This window comes from Elgaria multicarinata, chromosome 4 (genome assembly GCF_023053635.1).
Source record: "Elgaria multicarinata webbii isolate HBS135686 ecotype San Diego chromosome 4, rElgMul1.1.pri, whole genome shotgun sequence".
Lineage (NCBI taxonomy): Eukaryota > Metazoa > Chordata > Lepidosauria > Squamata > Anguidae > Elgaria > Elgaria multicarinata.
In genome coordinates, this window is record NC_086174.1 from 111,483,131 (window position 1) to 111,498,972 (window position 15,842).

General features: G+C 41.5%; 1 protein-coding gene across 1 annotated transcript in view; it reads left to right on the plus strand.

Annotated features, from left to right (window-relative positions):
- The window catches only part of COL9A1 (collagen type IX alpha 1 chain), an 81,688-nt gene that overhangs the window by 49,887 nt on the left and 15,959 nt on the right, over positions 1-15,842 (plus strand). Inside the window, exons 27-30 of the mRNA XM_063125469.1 lie at positions 6,891-6,944; positions 7,746-7,817; positions 15,180-15,215; positions 15,317-15,361. Of these exons, the coding sequence (XP_062981539.1) occupies positions 6,891-6,944; positions 7,746-7,817; positions 15,180-15,215; positions 15,317-15,361 (207 nt within the window). The remainder of the gene's footprint in view (positions 1-6,890; positions 6,945-7,745; positions 7,818-15,179; positions 15,216-15,316; positions 15,362-15,842) is intronic.

The window sequence follows — 15,842 nt, forward strand, 5'->3', positions numbered from 1 at the left end:
AGATAATCTTCTAAACTATGTTTTTAATCCCATAAAATGCAAGAAAAGGTTTATAAAAATCAGCAGTCCATAGAAACCAGAGCTGTCATGCTGGGTTAATTATTAGCAACCCCCCACTGTAAATGCTGGGAACAGTGTATTTAGATTACGCTTTGAGCTCCCCCCCCACCCCCGGTCTGTTTTCCAAGTGACCAGCAAGATATCTAACAGGTAATTCTCTTGTTTTGTGTAAGCTGACAAAAGTGCAAAATATTCTACAATTCTGTCTTGTACTTTTCATGAAAAATGTGGGGAAAGCACTACTATTATTTTTTAAAACTCCATTTTACACTGAGAGCATTATCATACGGGGGTAAATCACGTTTCTTTACCGTTGCTTCTCCACCCCTGCTTTTGTCCCTCATTACTTCCTCTCTCGGCCTGGGTGGAAAAAGGAAGTAAAGAAAGACCACGTGGCCAATTCAGAGCCTGCTTTTATGGCGCCGCTTTCCCTGCACACAGCAGGAGATCATGGCACATTCCATTTTTAAAAAAAAGATTAAAAGGGGTCTATTTTGCGATGGAAAAACGAGCAGAAGGCATGGGAGGTGCACAGGATGTGGATGTCGCCATCTAAAGGTTCATCAGACGAGTGATAAAACGCTTGTCTGATAAACTTAAGATTGTTCCTGTATATCTTGATTTACAAATCAGTCTTAATCATGTATCCTTGGAAATAAGTCATTATTTCAATGGGACCAACTCCCAAATAATTAAGGGTGCAATTCTATGCATCTTTAAACTGAAAAAAGTCCTACAACTCCCAGCATGCTGGCTGGGGAATATTGGGAGTTGTATGACTTTTTCATTCTAAATGTGCATAGGATTGCATCCTATGATGGCATAGAATTGTAACCATGCAGCCCAATCTTATGCTTGTTTGCTCAGAAGTGTGACACTATGGTCCTGTGCAAAATGTAAGTACAAAATAAATAACAAAATAATAACTCTGTGCTGAAAAGCACAGGCAGCCATCCCGGGGATGGTGAAAGTGCTCCTCCCGACCCCTGATGGGCACGGAGCCTTCCCCCAGCTCCATTCCTGTTTGCTGAGGCCCTACTCATGAGGAGGAGGGAGGACCTGGGAGCCTGCGCTACATTTTATTTTATTTATTTATTTATTTATCATACTTATACCCAAGGATACATTGTCCTTGGGGTTATCCCAGGACCATGGGAGAAATCGTGATAAAAGTAGTCCATTTTATCTTTGGGAAAGTGAGTGGTTGGCTATAGGGCGGTATATAAATGTAATAAATAAATAATATAATTCCCGCTAGACCCCAGGATTCCCTGTGCATCATTTGGATGCACAGGGATGACCTCGAGCTGACCCCGAGCAGCTAGTCTTTGACTTGACCCTTGACAGGGGTGGTGTGCAAAGCCACTCAGCCCTGCACTGGGAAGAGCACTTCCATGTTGCAAGGTCTTGCATGAGTCAGATGTGGGTTTTGAAGAGGGTGGTGTGTGTGGGGGGGTGGGGGGTGGGGGGGCAGGATGTAGGACTGGTGACCCTAAGCATCCACTACCATTGCAACTTGTGTGACATGATTGCAAAATATTAGTGTTAGGTTATTTTAAAAGCACGAGTCCCAAGTTCTTAGGACAAACACCAACAAACACAGATAGTTCTTAGGACAAACACCACATGACACACTACCACATCTTCTTGATGACATCTTCATGTCCATGAACCACAAAGAGTAGAGGGCAGACAAAAGACAGTGGCTTGGATCCTAACTTTCCTTCTGTTAACGGAACAAAGTTCACTTTCATGGAAAGGGCCTTCTCCACCTCCGTTTCCCTCTGCAGCCCCCCACCCCAAAATCTGCCCCTGGATCTTGGGGGACCTTTGAGTGAGGTATAGGATATGATATAGAAGGCTGCAGATGGAGAAGATGCTTCTGCATATGAATGGAGAAGCAACTTAAGGTCTGAACCAGTGAATGAAAAACATGGTAACCCAAGGGCCCGTACAGCAAACACCAGTCTATCACAGTCAACAGGATGCCGGAAACTTTGCAGCAAGAGAGGGGGCTTTGGTAAGAGCAGGCATCTATAGCAACGGGCTGCCTATCACCTTATTTGCTAATTAACACCAGAGTCATTCAAACTCTTGATTGTATTAAAAAGGATTATATTACATGTATTTACTCTTTTAAAGAATCTTTTGTTTGTGCTAAGGAATAATAATATTAACAACAACAACGACACATTTGTTGTATGAACTCTTTCCATTTTCAATAGAAAAATGGAGGAAATCATGGGTTCCCATTTGTCAAAACAGTACAGTGGAATTTATTTCGTAATGCTGTAAATAAAAACCTGTTTCATAATTCTTTCCCCAGTTGTCTGTAAGCTTTGCTTCACATACATTATGGAAATTGCTCTAAATTATTATCATACTTCATTTGTGGTTTAAATCTTTTAAGAATTGCCAGCATGCTAAATTGCTCCAAAGTATCCATTTTTAAATTTCAAAGGGTCAGACATAATCAATGTACTTTCTTAGAAGATGGAGTGTTCTAAGTGGATGCTCTGTACAGAATCAGACACCGTGGCCCATTTCGTCCATCCCTGCTGGTCTTGACTGACAGCATTTCTGAAGCAGAGGTGTGTTCCCTGCTCTGCTGCTGATAGCACTCTCTCTTTTTTAATAGCAATGCAGACGATTGAATCTTGCATTTCTATATATCGGGCATGGTATGTGCACTAACTGATGTATGATCCCTCCCTAAAGAAGTAACATACCTATTCCCTCAATATGGAGGGATTTTAGAATATTTAGGAACAGTGCTTTAATTTGGACTTTGACACATCTCCAGATGGTGGCAATTTTTGAAAATTTTCATAGGTATTTCACACAAATGTCTCTCTCCATGGAAATGAAATGCTGAATTCACCACCACCTCAAAAACACATGTGGACTGAGGCTCAAGTAGATTCTGAGGAAAACCCAGCCTGAGTTGCATGCAACTACTCATGCATTATTTAGTAGCCCCAGATTCCTGATGTATCAAAAAGATACAACCCACCATTTCAGTTGTGGCTAGATGTGCTTGATGATGCAGCTGCACATCTAAATGTGCATCCATATCCTCATTGGATGGGGAAGAAAAGATTGCTTCTCTCTGCAGTAGGGCAACTATGTAGACTTTAACATCTGACATCCATCCCTGGGAAATTTTTGGAGCAGATTATAAAGAAGTCAATCTATAAGCACCTTGAAAACAATGCAGTGATTACTAGAAGCCAACATGGATTTGTCAGGAACAAATCTTGCCAGACTAATTTGATCTCATTTTTTGATTGGGTAACCTCCCTTGTGGACTGTGGGAATGCTGTGGATGTCATATATCTTGACTTCAGCAAAGCTTTTGACAAAGTGCCCCATGATATTCTGATTAATAAACTTGCTAAAAGTGGGCTAGATGAAACAACTATTAGGTGGATTCACAGTTGGCTACAGAATCGGACTCAAAGAGTGCTTATCAATGGAACCGTCTCAAACTGGGGGGAGGTAATGAGTGGGTACTGCAGGGCTCAGTCCTGGGCCCAGTGCTCTTCAGTATTTTTTATTAATGATTTGGACGAGGAGGTACAGGGAACGCTTATCAAATTTGCAGATGACACAAAATTGGGTGGGATAGCTAATACCCTGGAAGACAGAAACAAACTTCAAGGTGATCTTGATAGGCTGGAGTGCTGGGCTGAAAACAACAGAATGAAATTTAATAGGGATAAATGCCAAGTTCTACACCTAGGAAATAGAAACCAAATGCACAGTTACAAGATGGGGGATACTTGGCTCAGCAATACTACAAACGAGAAGGATCTTGGAATTGTTGTAGATCACAAGCTGAATATGAGCCAACAGTGCGACATGGCTGCAAAACAGGCAAATGCTATTTTGGGCTGTATTAATAGAAGTATAGCTTCCAAATTGTGTGAGGTACTGGTTCCTCTCTATTCGGCCCTGGTTAGGCCTCATCTAGAGTATTGTGTCCAGTTCTGGGCTACACAATTCAAGAAGGATGCAGACAAGCTGGAGCGTGTTCAGAGGAGGGCAACCAGGATGATCAGGACTCTGGAAACAAAACCCTATGAAGAGAGACTGAAACAACTGGGCATGTTTATCCTGGAGAAGATAAGATTGAGGGGGGACATGATAGCACTCTTCAAATACTTAAAAGGTTGTCACACAGAGCAGGGCCAGGATCTCTTCTCGATCCTCCCAGAGTGCAGGACATGGAATAACAGGCTCAAGTTACAGGAAGCCAGATTCTGGCTGGACATCAGGAAAAACTTCCTGACTGTTAGAGCAGTATGACAATGGAACCAGTTACCTAGGGAGGTTGTGGGCTCTCCCACACTAGAGGCATTCAAGGGGCAGCTGGACAACCATCTGTCAGGTATGCTTTAGGGTGGATTCCTGCATTGATTCCTGCAGGGGGTTGGACATGATGGCCTTATAGGCCCCTTCCAACTCTATGATTCTATGATCTGAAGAACAGAAGAGTCGCTCAGAATTCAATGACTTAGTTGAGATGTAAGGCCAACTTGTGATTGATTGATGCTATGAATAAACCTGCTAGAATAGACTTTGGGCTCATATGCTCCCTCCTCCTCTTGAGTGCTGTGATTCCCCCCTCCCTGGTTTGTGTTAAACTGTAGTTTGCCATTGCTTCTGAAACAGCAAATTATGGTTTGTGCTTGCACTGGTTTATAATTATGATTTGCAGGGCAAGTGCAATCCATGGTTTGCTATGTTGGAGGTAATGGCAAACTACTGTTTGACACAAATCAGGAAAGAAGGGATTTACAGTGTGCAAGGAGAGGAAGGAGAGTAAACACCTCAGACTAGTTACAGGCTCTTTCTTAGAGCATCAAAATATAAATAAATAAATAAGTTCACATAATGCACAACGTTATAAAAGCAGATTTCTCCTTTACTTCATTTCAGTCTTTTTGAAACATTAGAAGGTGCTAGTAAATAACGAGCTTTTTAAAAAACGTCTTAAACTAGTACAACCTGAAGATCTTTATTCCCCCCCCCCAAAAAAAAATATCCAGCCTCATTTAACATAGTAAACAACATGAGTAAACATGTGTAGAATTGTGCTGTGAAATGGCTTCCAAGCTTTTTACGAATCTGTTACAAGAGCAGCTAAAGTTATGGAAAAGATTAATGAATTTTCTGGGTCACAAAAAGTTTTTTTTAAAAAAAGCATTTGCATCAGTCTGTGAAAGCCTTTTCTCATGCTAACAGCATAAGAATTTTCTAAAAGCAACAACTGGAAACTTATCCTCATTCTAAGTTCTTTTGATCCCTCCAGGATACCTAATTATTTTCAGTAAATTTCCAGGCTGAGCCTTGCTTGAAAAGTGATTTCACGCAATTTTGAGATGTGGTATGAAACATACTTTATATGTATGTTTTCTCTGTTCATTGTTCCACATCCAGTTGTGTTACAGTTTATTTACTAGAATAAGTAGTAAAAGCTAGCCTTAAACTTAACTTCTGTGTTTTATGTCAATTCAGTTCTTATTATGCTTCTTTCTTATTAGATTATATAACCCCTTATATAATTGGCTGATAATCTATCTTCAGAAGTGATACAATGCAGTATTAAAAAGCAAATTATTGATTTGTTACATGCTTTATGTTGGGTTTTACTTTCCTCAAATTTCCTAAAGGCTTCTATTAATGTCTCCATGCAAAGAATGTTTTACAAGACTTAGAAACACACTTGGCAATGTTTCCAGGTTAGGGTATGCAAGCTATGTACTCAAAAGCGTTCTGTGATTCTTTGAAATGCTGACAAACACAAAGTCCTTTTGAGATAGAAGAAAGAAATTGACAACCAGCCTTTTGGCCAGATGACGTTTATGGAATAATAGTAAAGCAAACTGTCGTTTATTTAATTCATAAATATTATGGATCCCAAATGGAAACCAAATGGAATAGCCTCTGGGTTGGATCCAGATTTAATAAGAAGAACATAAGAAGAGCTATGCTGGATCAAACCAAAGGTCCACATTCTGTTCAGCATTCTGTTCACACAGTGGTCAACAGCTGCCTGTGGGAAGCCCACAAGGAGGACATGAGTATGATTCCACCCTCCCAGTTGTACTCTCCAGCATGTGGTGTACATGAGCCACTGTCTTTGACACTGGAGGACTCATAGCCATTGATAGCCCTATCCTCCATGAATTGGTCTAATCCCCTTTTAAAGCTATCCAAATTGGTGGCAATATCGCTACATCTTGTGACAGCAAATCCCATGGTTTAACTATGTGTTGTGTCATACTTAAATTATACTTAGAGTAGACCCATTGAAATCAATTGGGCTTACATAAGTTATGAATAATTTTAGTCCCATTGATTTCAGTGGGTCTACTCTAAGTATGACTAAATCTGGATCCAACCCAACGTGCAGTGGCTGCTTCGCATGGTAACTAACATGTAGAACAACTTGCCAGGTGGATCACCATGAATCTTGCCATGTGGAGTTTTCCCATGCCTCAGTTAGGCACTGCCAGGGATGCCCAAGGACGTTATGGAAACTCTATGCAATGGCAGCCATCTATACGGCAAGCCACTGTAGACAGTGCAGGAGAACTCTGCACAGATTCCCCGCAATTCGCATACTCACCGGTCATGGAAAAGGGCTCTCAGAAAGCAAGTCACTGCGGTTTTGTATGCATCCCTCTTTGTTTTGCTATTAGCAGATTGTTAAAATTAGTTGATTTTAAAAAAATTATTAGACATTAATAAAAAGCATATAGCAGTTAGTTTTGCTTTCAGAAAATGCATCTCTGCTTTAACAATGCCTTCTTGTTCCCTAAAAGGGTGGCAGAGGTGAGCCAGGTCCTGCAGGCCCTCCAGGTCCACCAGGTAAAATGGTAAGCAGCCAATGTCTACTTCTATCCAGTTTATATGTTTATTTTTCCAAGAGCGTATGGCTCCCCTCATGATCTGTAGCAACCTTTTCATTTATACAAGAAGTTAAAAATGAAACATGAATAGGGTCATTGTTGGCTTTCCCCATCTCAGCTTGTCACTTTACTAAAAAACACATTTTGTTATTTGAAGTCCATAGAACTCTATTGGGAGCACATCATTTTTATGCATTACAATTTGGGAGAAAAGCGGAAGTCCCTCTTGGTGAATTGCCTTAAGATAGTGATGTTCGCTGTTACTTGTGATATTAATTTACGAGAAGCAGGAATGCTAAAGGGACAGATTAAAAAAAAATGTTAGCAGCTACCTGGCATTAATAAATAGTGAGCATGAATGGCTTCTTTGAAATGATTCATACTTCATTTACATGGTTCCTGCTAGAAGTGCAGTCTCAATACTCAGGGTCTGAAAGAGCTCCCTGTTGGAATGGAATGCTCACACCATAGGGTTGACAGATTGCAGCATTCCCCTCACTATAGGAGCACAAACATTTTAGCAGAAGGTTTAAAAACCTAGGAACTGCTGTTTTCTGACTGCAATAGATTATACAAAACTGTCAGCAACAGCAATCTACAGTTTAGAAGGAAGATACACAATCAGCCTTGCTTATTACTCTCCATAAGGAAGGTGCAACCCGCTTCTCAAAGTTTGGTTGTCTTTCCAACTATCACCTTTCATTAGTCCTGAAGTAGCTCTAACGTTCTGCCATCTTTGATTGTTGCCATCTTTGATTGTTTCCACAGGGTGCTGAGGGTGACATAGGCCTCCCGGGTGTACCTGGGCCTCCAGGATTCCTTGGTCCAAGAGGTGACAGGGTAAGCATTCAGTTTACTGGTAGGAATGACTGTACCTTCGTTCTGGTCTACACCTTTTAATGGAGGACAAACAGTTTTGAGCTTTTTGCTTCACACCAAGTTGTTGAATCTGACTAAGAGGGGGAAAAGGCTGAAAGTGACCACCAGCTAATGATTGCATATCCTTTAAAAAATAATAATTCTAGGGCCCTTGAAAGCTATTGTGCTGTATAACCACAAGTCTCCCTCCCCACTTAGTTTTTACGTTTCTACCTCTCCTTTGCTTATGTCCACAAAATAATTCTCTTGGGCCGGATTTACACAGTTTTGATCCAGACCAAGAGAATGGGCCGGATAAAAAGCAACAGTTTTGAAAACATTATATGGAGTGTGTCCTGGGCCCCAACAGTTGTTAAAACTGTTATAAAGCGCTTTAAAGCAGTAGTGTAGATCCTGCCTTGCTGTCACTGCAAGTATCTTCACTGAAATCCTTGCAGCAATTAAAGTTGTAATTGTATATAACTTTTTTTTTTGCCCTTCCTACCCCTTACATCAGGAGTGGGCAACCTGGGCCCCTCCAGATGTTGTTGGACTGCAACTCCAGTTAGCTTTACCCAGCATAGCGACTAGTGAAGGATGATGGAGGTTGCTGTTCAACAAAATCTGAAGGCCCCTAGGTTAACCACCTGTGCTCTACATCCTACATAAAACTTTGGCTGCCTGATTAGATTTTTAGCCTAGCACTAGAATCCTTTGATCTTGTTTAGGTCCATCCCATCCTGAAAAGTGATAGTTTCAAACTAGTGTGAATCTTTGGGACACATCTCTTTATCTTCTGTACTGCTTGTGCATTACTACCACTTGGATTGCTGCTCAGACATTTTTTCAGGTAATTTCTATGTGGACACTGTCCTGTTTTTCTTTTCTGCTTACAAGGGGGAGGTCTCTCTTCCTTGTCCCAGGCTTCCAGTCTTCTGAAGGCAGCCACATAGTTTCTTTTTGCACTCCTAGTAACTTTAGATGACTGTTTTGAAATTCACAGTGGCTGGTTGCTTTGTCAGCAACTTTAGAAAAGATCCTAGCTCTGAATTGATAGTCAAAGAGAATTCCTCTCTCTGAAAAGGCTTCTTAACTTCAGAGCTTGCTTTCTTAACACTCTTTGCCTCATCTGTGCTGGGGGAGATTTGATGCTCTGACAAGCAGTGTTGATCATTACGGCTTTAGCTTAGTTGGCAGAGTGCTGTAGCAATCAGTTCCAAGGAATTAATTTGGAAATGGTTTGTTCCCAAGGGAAGACAAATAATAGCTAGTCTTTGCTATTTGCGAGTGCTGGCTAGGACTTTTCACTGTAACAATGGCATCTGGAGCATGCTATGAAGAACATAAGAAGAGCCATGCTGGATCAGACCAAGGATCCATCTAGTCCAGCACTCTGTTCACACAGTGGCCAACCAGTCATTGGCCAGGTATGAACAAGCAGGACATGGTGCAACAGCACCCTCCCACCCATGTTCCCCAGCAACTGGTGCACACAGGCTTACTGCCTCTGATACTGGAGGTAACACATAGCCCTCAGCACTAGTAGCCATTGCTAGCCTTCTCTAACAGGAATTTATCCAACCCCCTTTTAAAGCCATCTAAATTGGTGGCCATCACCACAACTTGTGATAGTAAATTCCATAGTTTAACTGTGTGCTGTGTGAATAAGAACTTCCTTTTATCTGTCCTGAATCTCCTGCGAATCTGCTTGACCCCTGGTTCTAGTACTATGAGAGAGGGTGGGAAATGACTCCCTATCCAAATTCTCCACACCATGCATAATTGTGTACACCTCTATCATGTCTCCCCTTATCCACCCCACACCGCAAGGTAAACAACCCAGCTGTTGTAACCTTTCCTCATAGGGGGGACACTCCAGTTGCCCTTTTCTGCAACTTCTTCTCTACGTTTAAAGCAGAATCTATATTTCCTCTTCAACTTTTGAGGTGCTTACCTATTGATATACTCTCCCAAGTTCAAATAACAATCATTCATGGAAATTATTCTTGCAATATTTTGCAACTAAACCTCAGGCTTAGCTTAGAAAAAAGTAGAGTAAAGGGAGACGTGATAGAGGTGTACAAAATTATACATGGTGTGGAGAAAGTGAATAGAGAAATGTTTTTCTCCTTCTCTCATAATACTAGAACCTGGGGCCATCTCATGCAGCTGAATGATGGGAGATTCAGGACAGATAAAAGGAGACATCCTTCTTCACACCACACATTTAAACTACGGAATTAACTTTCTCAAGATGTAGTGCGGGTCATCTGCTTTGGGTGGCTTAAAAAGATGATTAGACAAATTCATGGAAGAGAAGGCTATCAATGGCTGCTAGACATGATGGTTAGATATTACTTCCAGTGTTAGAGGTGGTATGCCTATGTACACCCGGTTGCTGGGGAACATAGGTGGGTGGGTGTTATTGCACTCATATCCTACTTGTAGACTGGTTGGCCATTGTGTGAACAGAATGCTGGACTAGATGGATCTTTGGTTAGACCCAGCATAGCTCTTCTTATATGCTTACAGTTTTGGAATTCCTCCAGGGATCCTTTGCCTTCAGTGTTTATTCCCGTGAATGAAAATACGTTCCTGGACAACATGAAGGATGCAATTCTCCATGCTTTTGCTGATGGAGATCAGCATAAATGCGTTAAACTTGCTGGAGTGTGCACTGTGCCCAACCCTCCCAAACTTCACCTTGTTGCATCCAGTGGCTGGCTTTCCCCCCAAGTCCTCAGCGCTCTCGTTATTTTGTACTCCTCTTGCTAGTGATCTCTACAGTGGAGAGTTGGAGATGAGTCAGCCAGTGAGTGCAGCAATGTGAGGCACACAAGGGCCTCCATTCCATGTGAATGGGTGCGTGCATTGTTGCAGTGTGCCTAGCATAGTAGTGTCATGCATGCTTTACTTAAGGCAGGGATGGGCAACTTATGGCCCTCCAGAGATCCCACAACTTTAATGATCCCTCACTATGCTGGCTAAGGCTGAGGGGAATTATAGGCCAAAACATCTGGAGGGCTACCAGTTGCTCACCCCTGCTTAAATTCTAGATAATACATTCCATTCTGATGGAGATTCATAATTAGGCCGAGTCCTTTCTCTTTTTCCAGCAATGACCATGCAAAGACTTTTTGAGCCTGCTTTCCAAGTCATGAATTCTTCCTATCTCCACATTAAAGGCAAGCTGCCCATGGCCCATTAAATAATATGGAGAAAATGTTGCTTGTTCCCTTTTTAAGTCCTGTTTTCTCCACTTAAATTCGTAGGATAATTATATCTAAAATGTGGAAGCAGGAAGTACTTATGATGGCAATAGCAGCATGGGACTGGAGAAGGATCATTGCTGGAAGAGGGAATGGCTACAGAGGTACAAATGCTGATGTCCTTTTACATTTCATAAAATGCCTGGAAGCTTTTGTAACTCACCACTAAGCCAGATACAGCGCATCTATAGGTTGTTGCTGCATGCCGAGGGTTTGATTGGTGCTCCTTTTTTGCAGTTCCAGTCAGGTGGGACAAGCAAAAGTTTTACTGAACCCTAAGCAGACAGTGATATGTGACTTAGCTTGGTTGGACACCAGTTGTGCTCTCCCTGCATTTGTCGCATTTTCTCTTGATTGGGAGTGATGACTAGCATGCAGTGTCTCGAATCCAGTTTGAAGGCTGTAGAGTTGACCTGTTGCATTTCTTCTGGACCTGAACATTGTTGCAGTTGCCACTGATGTCACTATTCCAAAGTCCCCACTCTCAACCCTTGCACAGCATGGCTATAATGGACAATGGACCTACATATTCCGTAGAAGTCATACCAGCTGTAATGGATAGTACATTAATTACAGATAGTAGCTGTATCTAGGGGTGTATCTATATTTCAGGATTAAGGTGGCTTAATAGTTAATCTCTTCTCCTAGAAACTCTGGTTACATAGTTCTGTAAGAGATGGGCTAAGGATTTCTAAAAGAGAATTCTTGGCAACTGTACCGAATTGCAATGTCCAGGGTTCTTTGGGATGGGGGTGGGTAGCCATGTCACCTCCAACTGGCATAGAACCAATATAGATTTGTAATGGACATGTGACCTGGATGTTGCTTACATCTAGGACCAGATCTGCTAATTCAGTATATCTGATCTGATCCCCACAGTCTGCATAGGCTAGGGGTTTCCACCCATTCTGGTCCATGACCAACCTGGGACTAGCATGCCTGCAGAGCCATTCTGTGTGAGGGTGAGGAAATACCTGCCTTTTCCAGGAATACTTCCTGCACTTCTTGTAGGGGGTCAGGTGTCCTCTTTTACAGAGGACGGTTCTCTGTTTGAAGAGCTCCCAGAGGACCATCCTCTATTTGAAGGTGGCCTCTATTTGAAAAGCTGCTCTGTCCATTTTTGGTTTAAAGATAAAGATCCATAAGAACTTTTCCCCATCAACAGTTAGCTGACTGGACAGCATACAGAACAGCACAGGTTACGTGGTCACAGTATTCCATACTGTGGTAAGATATACTGTGTTTCTATTTCCATTATAATAATTATTCTAAATGTGCATTTATGCATATAAATCAGCTCATGCCAATTTTATGTAAATCATTACCCTCTTCTTTGGCGACACATTTCCTGTTTCTTCAGGGGCGATTCAACGCCCTTGTAATGGAAGTCAGGGTCCACCTGACATCCCTGCAAGGTAGGATCCTGGACCAAGCGTCCCAAACTCCCAGGCAACCCGCCTCCCTAGCCCTGTCCGCAACCAGGACAAGCCAGATGTTCCGAGAATAAAGCACAAACACACAATATTGTAGTTATACAATAGGAGCATAAAAGTAGCCACAGCAGACTATTTCCCTGTACGTGAAGAACAAGCTGTGCAGGATACTGTGATGCATCAGCATCCAGGGCTCGCCTTCGGAAATGGGGCCTGCTCAGTTTTTTGACATAAAAGTCTCAGCGTAGCCTACTGTTGCAATGGCATTCATGCCCACCTTGTTGCAGTAGGCGTCTTCTTTTGGCTAAAGAGCAATGTGTTATATGAAAGCATTGCCACTGTTACTTTATTTTTAAATGCAATACAAAATGTACCTTTCAGAGATCTTATCTCGTAGCAAGTACTGAATATTTCCATTTGGTTTGCTTCTGTCGTTATTTCCCCACTGTCCCCTGTCTTTGTATCTTCTTGTGGATCAGCAGGTGTGTTGCTGTGTATGAAAGTAAGAAGGGTAGATGAAAGAGTATTGTACATCCGTGTATGTCTTTACTATAAAGGACTCCAAAATGCTTTGATATATTGAAACAAACAAACAAACACCAGCCAGTGTGGAGGTGGCAAAGACAGGGTAAAGTCACTGTGAGAGAGAAAACTCTGCCTCACTGCCTATTAATCCTTCCCATAAAGAAACATGTCTTGTCACACATTAGTGCTCTGATTTTCAGCATATTTACTCAGAATTAAGTTATGCTATTTTAACCAGATTTACAACCAAGAAGTATATTTAGAAGTGCAGCCTTAATTAAAATCCTAATTTAAGTTTTGCTGTTTGATTTAGTGGTAAGCTCTAGGTGATGTTAAAATCCAAATCTTTCTCCTCCCCCTTCCACTTTTTTTTTTAAATAGAGTGCAATAATGGGAAGCCTTCCTGATCATTCTTGTAGAAATAGATCTTGTACAGGTGGAAAGGCTTCCCTTTAATGAAAAGCATGGCAGAAATTTAACAGGAGAATCTTGTCTCCGTGTGAATTTCATGTCTACTATGAAACTGTTAAAGGTGTTGGGAGTCCTGAAAGAAGAAACAAAGCATTCACAAATAACATGTTTCATTAGAGGTGGTTCCATACAGTGGTCTTAAACCGGTGGGTCACAACCCAAACTGAGTCATGAGATCAGTCCAGGTGGGTCATGGCAAAGTTGTTGCTGCCATTTTGGCCAATTGTGAAAGTGGGTCCCATACTGTAGGTTGGGAGTCTGAGGTGGACCAGTTGATGACCACTGGTTTAGACCACAGTAAATGGCCCAATCAGTGCACCCCAGGTCAGCAGGACAAGTGAAGACATAAGGGTATTTCGGATACAATTTATTAAAAAGGGAGGGAAGGAGGGGGGGAGAGAGAGAGAGCCTCGACATGAAAATGAAGATGATGGAATGAGGAGTGAGGGTTAACATTTGCATTGAAAAGGCAGGGAAAAAATCATTTGTACACAAGTTCACATTGTTTTACTCAGAATTCAACCTAGAAGACCTAACTACCCTGTTAGAGATGCACATTTTGCTCTCAGTCCTGCAGTCAAACCTTTGAAGATCCTGAATTGCTGTAGAGCTAGGGATTTCATAACATCCCAGATTAGAAGGCAGGCCATGAGAGCAATAAATTGAAGTCAGAGGAGGGAATATTGCAGTGGAGGAAACAGATATTAGTTCTCTGCCAACTAAGGGTGCACAATGGATGGGCAAGGCAGATTTTGAGTGCATTAATTACCCACCTTTGCTCTCTCTGTGATGTTATGCCTTCACTGGTTTATGCTTAAATGGAACACCATCAGCAATGAGAATTGAAATGGTCTGATGGATCTACTATTGTAAACAGAAAGGAAAGTAGCAGCAGCAGCAGCAGTGTAAAGGTCTGTCTTACTAGCAGCCATAAGACTCCTTGACTGAAACACGGGATTTCCTCAAGCCCGAAGCATTGCTCCACTGCTATAATTGGGTTTTCTTTCTATATGGTTAAAATTGTTTCAAAATACTGTTGTTTTTTTATCTTCAGATATTCTTAAAGAAAAAGAGGGGTTAAGCATTTTATAAATGAATAATGAAAATTGCAATGCAGCCATATCACAACTCGCCAAAAGAGAAAATCAATAGTGCTTAAGATGTTGGTGTAATGATATTAGCTCAAACCAGTGACTCTTTGCAGATGCAGGAATTCTAAAATTCACAGAGCAGCCCCATCAGTGGTTTTCCATGTCACTGCTGTAAAGGGGACAGCTCCGGGTGCACAAAGGACACCTCCTTGGAACTGCTTCTTCACATTTAATTGAATGGGGAGGTTGCTTTCAGAGGAACTCCCAGTGTGCATTAGAACTTTCACATATGGGGATCCAGATTTAGATGAGGGAATTCTGTGTATTAATCACATGGGTACATTTAGTTGTTTGAATGTTTCATTAATTAATGTTAATTTAATTCATTAAGATATACAAGGAGGGCATCTTACATTTTAAAATCATGTATTGCATGGTTTCTAAATGGAAGCTTATGGTTCACTGGTTAATTGTTTAGGCCATGTTTAACTGTTTCTACACTCACCAATTTGGAGGGTTGTTAGTTTTTAACCATCATTTTTGATTTGCATCTAGGGTTCAGTTGGTGAACCAGGGCCTAAGGGAGAACAAGTGAGTAAACATATTCACATTGCCTCTTAAATTGTCAACATTTTTAAAACTCTGGAAAATGTATGATGCCTATTTATAATATGTGTCTTGTCATAACACAGGGAGCTGCCGGTGGAGAGGGAGAGTCTGGACAAAGAGGCGACCTTGTAAGATCTGTTTTTCAATTCACTCACTTTCACACACTCAGATCTAAAACTGACAAAGCTAGTTTTTGTTTCCTGTAACATGGACATATAGATCATGGAACTTGCTAGTGCAAGAGATGCACATTTAACATGACTGAAAAGGAGACATTTGCGTAATATTATGAACGGTTAGGAAGGATTCTAAAATTCAGGTCTTTTGCCAACCTCTAGATATTGGACATTCACAAAGCAAATGTCTCCACATTTCACTGATTGCACCGGTCTTCCCAGAATTGGGTAGGCCAATAAATCTCTGAGAATAGTACACCATTGTGTTCTCAAGACTAGCAGTATGACATTGCTGTACCATATCACAGGCTGGGAATAACTATTGCCAATGCAGCAGTTCTGTATGTTGCAGCAGATTGCTGATTAGGGACAAATGGCTCTAAAAGCTGCAATCCACATAACAGTAGCTCACTTGCTCACTTTGTCAGCTGGA